Here is an 11,099-nt window from a genome sequence, read left to right on the forward strand (position 1 = left end):
CAAAGGTTTTTTTGAATAAAAGTAATATTTGAAGTTTGGGATTTTCGAGGAAAATTAAGCCCTAACGTATTGGGTTCTGATTTTCTTTGTTGATCTTAAATAACCGAGGATATTCTTTATTCAAAACGCATGGGTATAAAAATCATTTTTGGGAACTTAACTTGTCGGGCCCTAACGTATTGGGTGTGGCATGTTACTTTATCGAAATGAAAATTTTCATATAAAATAAAAGTGATATTCAAAGTTCGGGGATTATGAGGAATTGTACCCTAACATATTGGGACTCGATTTCTTTACATGACTTGAACAATTGATTATCCTTTTTCAAATTTCATCATTTGAGTTGATTTTGAAATCTTTTTAACCTTCGACACTAAGACATTAAATGATCAATTTGGTACTGATTTTGGGCGTCACGAGGGTGCTAACCCTTCCTCGTGCGTAACCGACTCCCGAACTCGTTTTCTTAAAATTCGTAGACCAAAATATTTTTTAAGGTGAGTTGATCACACCTTAATAAAGGATCGGTGGCGACTCCAGTTTGTTATTTTAAAGTCGAGAACTAAATTTTTGTTTTCAAAAATGTGGTTTCGACAACCCTCATATGAAATCTTTAATTCATTTGAGTTAAATTTATTCACTCAATACAATCATATTTTATCTCGCCATTGTGTCTTCTTAATGATTAATATTATCAATGTCAACAAATCACTGTTATAAATTGCTTGTTCGAAAATTAGCAACTCGTGACCACATTTCATATTTATCATTCCACACAATTCCAATGAGAGGATACTGTTAACTATTTAATTAAGCTATAAATTCCACAGTTGTTAGTGAAGTTATTTCATACACAAGTCATTTACCCAACATATCGACTATTAGCTCAATCATCTTTAAAGCATAAGCCTCCACTTATATCAAAGCACGTGAGTTGCATGCGCATGCTTAGTGACTAATTCAGGATTTAGGTAAATCACACCATGAATGTCACAAGTAAATTAATTCACCAACAGGTTCAGAATTAATTCATCTTGGGCCCAGTTCATTGTATCATTCTGCCAATTAATACATCTATGTCTCTACCCGTGGAGTCAACTGCTCTGATAGCTAAAACTAGCAATCTCCTCAATTGGAATTGTAGACGACATAATAATCCATCTCAGTATTCAAATCAAATGCTCACTTCAATTCTTTATGGGATTACAGACTTGTTTAGATTATCTATTGAAGTAAGTTATCTTTCTCGTAATATAATCATTCTTACAATGCCACTTACCATCAGTTTGAACTTAGAAAATTAATGAGATAATATTTGCTTGTCACAATTTTGCTATGCATGCAAAATATGAAAGACAGAAATACAAAAAACATAACAGTGAAATGTGAAATTTATTTATTCATCGTTCAAATACATAGAAAACAATTAAATTTTTACTATAATATTGGTACATTTCCCAACAATCTCTCTTGGGTATGACCCTCGAAACACTTTTGTGTTTCGTTGCAACAACTATATTACAATCTAACAAACCGTCTCCCAAAGTACGAACATCGAGAGTGTAAATAATGCAAAAATAGTAAGATAAGAATTAAGTGCAATTTCTACAAGCGAACAATTCAAGTTGAATTATAGTTTATTTACAACGAAACACTTAGTAAATATTTCGAGAATCATACCCAAAGGATTGCTATTTGGAGAAAATTATTATTAATTTAATTACCGAAAATAATTACTAATCCACTAGAGTCATAAATAGTAATGTAAATTCCAAAACAAGATCAACAATGATAAACTAATTAAATTAAACTAAAACTAAATCTAACCCTAGGTTAAGTTATCGACTTCTCCTATTCCTACTTTTGACTATGCGAGCTACCTTTGCCTAGATCCATTTGTATTACTTAATAATTAATTTACTTCTAGTTTAGGGTTTTAAAATAATTAGTTAGTAATTAACTTAGTTATTACCTTCCGACCTCTAACTAAATAAACTAGTCAGCATAATTTACTTATATTTTGACCTCACAAATTATACCAAGCTAGACTCAAAGGTTCTTGAAAGACTTATCTCCCGACCTTATCTTACCTGTGTTACTTTCTAGAGTCGTCAATCTTAAGGTTTACGTATTCTTAATCTAATCAAACCAATTTCAAATTAAACCCTATGCTTCTGTTACTTAATTAGGTTGAAACAGTTGAAACATATGAGATATTTATAAAGCATAAACTTATTCTAATATTTACACAAACATTCAATTAATAGGATTGAGAAAAAAGATATAAATAATAGAATAAAAAGAAGGATGGAGAATTCTCACAGGTTAATCGATACAAAGGCGCAATTTCGGAACAATCTTCCCTCGCGATAGTCTAACTTTGGAATAGAAACTTCTAATTAGGCGACAATAAAATAAAATTAAGTAAAAACTGAAAACTGAACAAAATGCCTAAGAAAAAATTTGTCTCCCAAAATCTGTGTCTAAATCTGGTTATAATTGCCCTTTATATAGGCTAAATTCAGAATATTAAAATGTCTATATAAGGCTGTAAAAACACGACTGATTTAATCCAAGTAATCGTCGCATCATCACGACATCATCATCATCCACATCACGGCGTGGCCCTTGTTTCATCCTTGATTGCTTGTCTTTGGTGTCACAAAATTGGTGTCCTGATGTTGCAACATTGGCAGTAGTTTCGGCTTGAATGAACATTTTTAACTCCATTTTTGACCTACATGACCACACAAATTTATTTTAGTATCAAAAGTGTAATAAAAGCAACTAAAAATCATAAGTTACTACTTTGAGTATAAAAACATAAATAAACACTAAAATGACTTGATTTAACTATTAAACAGGCTAAAGTTAGTAAAAAAGGAATGTAAATAATAGCCTAAATTGTGGTAGATCACTAATATGTATACTTGCGGACATCATTTTATTTTTTTATCTTTTTGTTGCGGTATTTTCAATATTGACATTCACACATCGAGATGTCCATCAAGTTATTAATGCCATTGTCGGGGAGGCTTCGACAATAGAGGTAGTTTTAATTGCTGCATATTAATAGGCTAAGTATGAAATTTTAAAGTTATAGATACGATCTTTTATTTTTGTTATTTTATTTTTATCTTTGTACGCTAACTTAATTTTCTCTCTTTGATTTTAGTGTATGACTCGGAGCAAAGGCACACTTATCGAGCCACACACAAAACCAGAAAGAGTAATTAGACGTAAGCGTAGACAGCAGTAGATGCAAAATCACCCACCAACTGTAGTTGACCCACCACGTGAGAATCCACTATTTGAAGATCCACTAGAACCGCAACCACCACCACCAGTACAGATAATGCCACCCATGGCTTGACAGGAAAGTACACTGCGTGATTATGCACTACCCACTCTAAATGTTGTGCGAGGCAGCATCGATAGGCCGACAATCGATGCTAATAATTTTGGAATTAAGTCGGCTATTATCCAAATAATACAAAACAATCTGCAATTTCGAGGAACGATGATGGAGGACCCGAATCAACATTTAAAGCAATTTATTAGCATTCCAACGATTTCAAAACTAAAACATGCATTTACTTATTTGCATGAATAATGTTGAATTCTAATGCATGTATTCACACATTTTTATCTACACACGTATTAATCATTTGAAAGAAAAATTCACACATTTTTTAACTACCTTTACTCTATTAGGTAATGTAACTAATTTAACTAAATAAATTATTCACAAAGAATAGAATTCATCAAGCATTACTCAAAGTTTATACATTCAAAGAATCAATAGCATACACCATAAAAAAATTGCAGATCTGTAATGGTCTGGACGAGAACTTAAGGCCCAAGTTAGATGAAGAATCAAAAGGGGCCTTTATGAACAAAACATACGAGCAAGCCTGTCAATTTATTGAGGACATGGCTATGAACTCGTACATGTTGCCCAATGAGCGATTTACATACAACCTGAGGCCACAAACGGTTAAAGCTGTCCATGAGGAGGACAAGTATCAACAGATTCTGAATAAGTTCAATCGTTTGGAAACTACTACCACTGGACCACCGATAAATGAAGCAACTCGTAACAGTTGCTATTATCCTGAGAACCAACCCGAAAATGTGAACTATTTGAGGAATAGAGATGGGAATCCCTATTCCATCACATACAATCCAGGTTAGAAGGACCATCCCAATCTGAAGTGGGGAGGTAACCAAGGAAGAGGGAGCTACAAGCAAAACTGACAAAATCGTTCTTACCATCCCCCACATATACAGAGAGTTCAAGAGCGACACATGGTAAATGACCATACTGTATGTGGTCATAGATTAGACAAGATAACGGGGGAGATGCAGTCAATAAGGACCAAAATCCGACAGGTGCAATCTAAGTGCAGCCAAACCCACACTTGGCTATAATTCAGAACCAATTTCGCCAGATGATGAGTATGATGCAAAGGCAAGTTGGTACTGACATCCCTAGTAGTGTAGAGAACAACTCTTGTAGGGATACAAAGGAGTAGGTGAAAGCAATTGCGCTCCGTTCGAGTAAAGTTCTGAAAAATCTGAATAAACCCGTCCAAAATGAACCAAAAGAGGGTGAATTGGAATATGTTGTGGATGACACCCCCATTAATGACGAGCCTATAAAGAATAACGATGTGGTAGCTAAACCGGCAACTAAGCTAGAAATTGAAAAGAGTTTCGAGTCTGTCATGAAGAGCATGCCATTCCCATCCAAACTAGGGGACATATGAAAAAGGGATGAAGTCGAATTTGTAAGTTTCATTAACTTATTTAAATCACTTAAAGTTAATTTACCCCGAATTGAATTAATTGAGAAAATTCCTAAATATGCAAAATACTTGAAAGAAATAATGACTAAGCATAAAAAAAATAAAGAAAAAGGAAAATATTAACATAAATGCCTCATGGAGTGCAATCATTGCTAAGAAGATACCCACAAAGGTGAAAGATTCGAGTAGTTTCACCATTCCCATAGAGATAGGGTACATGAATTTCGGAAAGGCCCTATGCGATTTGAAGATCAGTATTAACTTAATGCTCCTATCTACTTATAGAAAAATCGGATTTGAGGAGTTGAAAAATACTTCTGGTACAATGCAATTAGCCGATAGGTCTTCAAGTACACCTAAAAAGGTGTACTTGAAGACCTATCGGTCAAGATGAGGAAATTTATAATCCAGTAGATTTTGTTGTCCTTGACTTTGAGGAAGATCAGGAGATTTCCATTCTGTTGGGCAGACCGTTTTTGGCTACTTCTAGGTCCACCATCGACCTTGAGAAAAATGAATTAATAATGAAAATAATGGAGGTGTTCAAATATAGTAATGATCCACAGAATGACGAATCAGAAAAACAATTAAGGTAGAATTGTTATTTCCCATCTCTTATAACCCCTAACAACCTTGATTGAGGGTATGTTGGTTGTTTGACGTGTACAGGTCCAAAGAACTGGCCACAAGAACTAGATAAGTGGAAGAACTCAGGTTGGAATGTCAAGAAGGAGACGGATCGTAATGGATGAGCTAACAAAAAGAAGTCAGTGAGGGGATTCAATGGGCTGTCGGATGAATCCGACAGCAACACTTAAAGCTTTTGATCATTGAACTTCACTAACATGTTTTATAATATGTATTTTAATCTTTTCGTATTTTTTAATTTATTTGTATTATCTTTATAGGAATAGGATTCAATCCTGTAGGAGATGAAGTATGTTAAGTACATAGACCTAAACAATGAGTTCTACCTTCCACATAAAATCGAACTCTACTTTCTCTTCTAAACTGCTGTCTGAGGAAAGGCAAGAGAAAAGGAGAAAATCAATACCTCTACTAACAAAAGTATGTTTGAGGACAAGGGCTATGAGTTTGAAACTTGGACCATGATTCCTTCGTGAATATGCATGATTTTAAAAGTACACCTTTCTAGCACAAGGAAACAGCAAATAAGACAATTCTCCTAACATGTCACAGCTAATTTCTTTGATGAAGTTTCAAATCCAGGGGTTTGAATATTATAGTAAAATTAATATGACTACAAACTTAGCAATTTTTTCTAGAAGAGTGAAGATGCAAGTGACCCAAAGCCAATCGTCAATAACTACTATTAAAGCAAAGATAAAAATTGAACTGGAAACTCAAAGGTTTAATTCCTAGAACAGTGTGAAATAAAGATATTTGATCACTACCAATAGATGTGAAGTATTAATATGCACAATAAGAAAACATGAAAACCATTAAAAACAAAGAAAAAAGCACCAGTTGAGGGGAAATCTTAGCACATATTCAGTCAGCTAATAGGGCAAACTGAGAGGAATTCAGTGCTTAACACAGTCAAGTCATCAAAAACTGTTCCGTGCAACAACTCATCTGAATAAAATCAAAACTCGCTCAATAGAAGACAAGAAACAGTAGAAATGGCTGCTCAGACAGTACATAATTAGTTAGTTTCATCATTTGGCACTATAACTTAGAACTTGAGGTCAGCCCCGCCATATATGTAAGTCCAAATTAGTAGCACTCATGGAAAGATATTAAATACCTTCAAAGATGGAGCAAGTTGGAAAAAATCTCCAACAATGAAATCAATATTATCTTCTACTCCATAAACCTTTGCATTGTTAAGGACCATATTAACTTTCTGAGGATCAATATCAATAGCCAGAACAAAAGGACACCTTCAAAAGTAAAACCATTATTTAGAAAGCTCTTACTAGTTGATAGAATAGAAAAGTACACGCAGGATAACAAATACATAAACTGAATTCAAGGATAAACTTAAAATTGTTCATGAATAATGTACAAGTATTCAAACGGTAAGTTGCAAAGGAAGGTGCCAAAATTATCCTAATGAAAATGCTCTAAAATCTTCAGTAAGTGGTTTAAAAAGTCCCCAATTTGGAGGGTGCCGAAATTTACTTGTAGTGCATCACCATGCTTTCTATCTGCACACTGTATGCCTAGGAAGAACGAATGAAATACATAACAAGGTTAATTTATATACTGATTCAACTGACTCATTAGCAATTCCAGTAAGGTTCCTAATAAAATAGACTATTATGAAATTTAGATCGAACTCTCAAATTTTGCAAACCATCTCCACTATTTCAAAGCAAGTAAAACGTTTATGTCATTTGGTCAAGCTATTCAAAAAATTGCACCCAAACTCACGAAAAAGACAGGTTCAAAAACAAGCACTTTACAAACTATCATCATATGTGTTACACATAGAACAGATCAGGTCTCTGTTTGATTCTTATATGTACCTTTTACTCCTTAAAAATCGGTATAAAGCAAAAGAAAATCATAATTTATCAGAAACAAAAAGCGACTAAAATAAAATTCCCAATTCTTAGAATTCAGAAGGAAAAAGAAAATGTATTGTTTGTGAAGACTTGCAGTTTAGCAAATTGGATGGCATTGCCACCGACACCTGAAAAGCAATCAATGACAAGTTCATAGCCACCGCACTTCTCCGCATGCCTCATGGCTATCTCTACGGGAGCAACAGAAAACCAACCTTCCTCATCCATTTTAATTCCTTCATCGTATTTTGAAAAAAGATGGTATCTTTGAAACCAATAGTTCTCAATTAAAGGAGTAATAATTCCCTTTTCTTTCCCTCTCTTCTTCCAATTTTTCTTAACTGGAATTAGAAATAAAATAAAATTAAAAAAGAAATGGTGAAAGCTGTTAAAGAATTGACTTGACCTCGCCTCATCCGCTTCGCAATAGCATGATCTTCAGCTGGCCCATGAATTTGGATTTTGTGGCTTCTGCTTCATCGGAATTGGGAATAATTAGGTTGGGCGGGAAACCGACCTGACATTAGGAATTTTGGATAGGATTTTCGGTGGGCTTTTCTATTGGGTACCTAAGTAGCCCAAATGATGGCATTTGCTTTTATGTTTGTTAAACATCCCAAGGCCCAACGGGTTAGATTTCTGTTTTCTCATCCATTATCTATTCTAACCACTTAAAATATTTATTTTGTGGTTTTTGATAATGTTTGTTCGAAGAGTTTGTACTTTTTTCTTTCTTTAAAGTTGGAATATACTGCATCCAACAATTAATTATATTTATCTATTGATTTTTCATACATTATTTATGTTCTATATCCATATTCAAACATATGAACTTTCAAATGTTAGAACTTTTTTTTATATATTTATGTCATACAGCCTTAATATAAAGATAAGGTTGGCCTGCCCAAGCAACAGTGTGGCGCAAAGGAAGCATCACTGCAGTTAATGGATCGTCATTTTCAAAAGAAAAAATTGTGGTGAAAATCTATTTCCAACACTTTGTGGATTTCCAGCTAAGACCATAAATAATTTATGTATGTATGTTGTTTCATAATTTCAACTTTAGGAGTTATTTATTTTCCATGTAAATTATCATGCTTTATATTAAACGTGTCCTTTTAGATTTGCTGCCTGCTTGCAAGTACATGAGAATGAATTTCCACCCAATACCCACAAATAATCTTAAAAGAAGGATTTGATTTGAAATAACAAAGCGGCCACAATCTAATTTGCACCCCAGATTTTAAGGCCAATCAATTTAAATCGACAATTTATTCGTAATAGTATAGCAAATGTATATATTGTTATCCATGAAAATAAAATAAAATTCCTATAATAAATATTTGAGGATTGATATCTACATTTGCTCCATAAATATTAATTAAAATATCTATTCATTTTGGGTATCAAACAATTTGATTGGAGTACTAAAGGGTGGTGGACCATGTTGGAAGCCAAATTACTCTCGCAAAATATGGTCCACCTCTTGATCTGTCATAATTTTTTATGGCAAATTAGGTACTTTTCACTACTTAATAAGTTTATACTCAAGCATTCTTATGTTATTTGCTTTGATTTTAAAAATTATTTAGGATGTAGCTTAAATTAAATAAAATAAGCTTAAGATGATGTTTCATGACCAATTAGGTCAATCCGAGCCTGAGATAGCTCCGAAAAGTTAATTAAGTATGTAGGAAACGATCAAAGCCAATAAGTTAGTGGATTGGATAGAATGTCGCAACATTCAGACATGAAAGTTGCGACATCGAAGCCACTCCAACAATTAAACGATTTTTCAAACAACATCTACAAGGCAAGCATAATGGTCCTAAAGTCGCGACATTCAAGACAGTAGCCTGAAGATGAAAGTTGAAGTGCAACAATGTCACGACATTAAGAAGCAAAGTCTCGACATTCACCCCAGTCCCAGAAGTTCAAGCAAACTACCTACAAAGTCGTGATGTCAAACCTAAAATGTCACGACATTGAAGCTCGATGGACCAATAAACTACAAGGGTGTTTATGTTCGTACAATCTAAATTAGCTTGTAATCAAGGGTTTGATCAACCTAATTAGGTCAAAATACATTCAAACTATAAATATAACATTAAAACATCATATTAGGGAGCTCTATTAGATTTTAGTTTCATAGTTTTTAGTAGATTTTAGAGATTTAGACTTTATTCATTGTTGCTTCTTAGTTTTCCAGTTAATGGAATTTTAGTTTTGGTTCTTTCTTTTTTGTTATTTATTTTTCACACATCAATTGTTCCAAATTACCAATCAAAGATGTTTCACTTACAGCCCGAGCCCACCCACGACCAAAGCTGTCCATGAGGAGGACAAGTATCAATAGATATTGCACAAGGTTAACCCGTTGGAAATTACAGCCACTAGACCAGTGATAAATGAATCAACTGGCACTTATGGTCAATATCCTAAGAATCAATTTGAGGAAGTGAATTATGTGGAAAATAGGGGTGGAAACCCTTATTCAAACACTTATAATATTGGAAGGAGAGATCACCCAAATCTATGATGAGATGGAAATCAAGGAGAGGATAACTCTAATCAGATTCGACAAAATCCTTATATGCAAAGAACTCAAGAGATTGTCGTAGGGGATGACTACACTGTATGTGGTCGGAGATTAGATCGAATTGACGGGGAGACGCAGTCGATGAAATTTGACATAAGATAGGTGCAATCTAAATGCACCCAAACACATACCACATTGATTGAGTTAAAGGACCAAATGAGCCAAATGATAAGCATGATGAGTGATATCCAAAGGCAATTTAGTCTCAGTATCACTAGTAACATCGAAAACAACCCTTGTAAGAAAGAGAATGAGCAAGTGAAAATAATTGCGCTCCGTTCAGGTAAGGTTTTGAAAAACCTGAATGAACCCACTCCACAAGAGTTAGGTAATGTATATGATACTTTGATGATACCCCTTATGAGGAAAAATCGGAACTAGATTCAAACAAGGTAGTCAAACCAACAGTTGAGTTGGAAATTGAAGAGAGTACTGAACCTGTTTCTACAAATATACCATTCCCGTCAAGATTAGAAGACAAGCGAATAAAGGATGAAGCAGAATTTGTAAGTTTCTTAAACTTATTTAAATTGCTTAATGTTAATCTTCCCTTAATTGAACTAATGGAGAAAGTACCTAAATATGCCAAATACTTGAGGGAAATCATGGCTAAGTATAAAAAAAATTAAAAAAAGAGAGAACAAATTAAAATAGATGCTTCATGTAGTGCGACCATCACTAAAAAAATATCCCCAAAATTGAAAGACTAGATAAACTTCACTACGTATTGATTACGTAATCCTCGATTTTGAGGAAGATTAGGAAATTCCAGTTTTACTAGGTAAGCCATTTTTAACAACCTTTAGGCCACCACCTTGAAATGAATGAATTAATTATGAAAATAAATGGTGAGACAAAGGTGTTTAAATGTGATAGTAATCTATAGAATGAGGAACTAGGGAAATATGTAGGGGATAATTGTTGTTCAATAATATTTATTATCCCTAACAACCTTGATCAACGAAAGGTGTGTTCTTTAGTGTGCGCAAGTTGTACGAATCAGTCCAAAGAACGTGACAAGTGGAAGGATTTCGAATGGCATGGTGAAGTATGAGCGAATAAAAATAGGCAAATGCCTAAAATTATCCGTAACCCCTCGCCAACTATTAAATGGGAGAATAAATACGCTTCATAAACAAGAACAAAACTTAGTTGCTCGGA

The 11,099-nt window shown here is 33.9% G+C and overlaps 1 protein-coding gene across 1 annotated transcript; it reads right to left on the reverse strand.

The window, feature by feature from the left end:
- Positions 1-2,269: 2,269 nt before the first annotated feature.
- LOC105775113 (uncharacterized) lies at positions 2,270-7,863 on the reverse strand. The gene is made up of 4 exons (XM_012597643.2): positions 7,857-7,863; positions 7,434-7,758; positions 6,577-6,712; positions 2,270-2,737 (listed from the first exon to the last, which is right to left on the reverse strand). Exons 1-4 carry the CDS (start codon positions 7,861-7,863, stop codon positions 2,660-2,662), a joined length of 546 nt encoding a protein of 181 aa, XP_012453097.1. The 3' UTR covers positions 2,270-2,659.
- Between the last annotated feature and the right edge of the window lie 3,236 nt (positions 7,864-11,099).

Source organism: Gossypium raimondii, chromosome 10 (assembly GCF_025698545.1).
Source record: "Gossypium raimondii isolate GPD5lz chromosome 10, ASM2569854v1, whole genome shotgun sequence".
Classification (NCBI taxonomy): Eukaryota; Viridiplantae; Streptophyta; class Magnoliopsida; order Malvales; family Malvaceae; genus Gossypium; species Gossypium raimondii.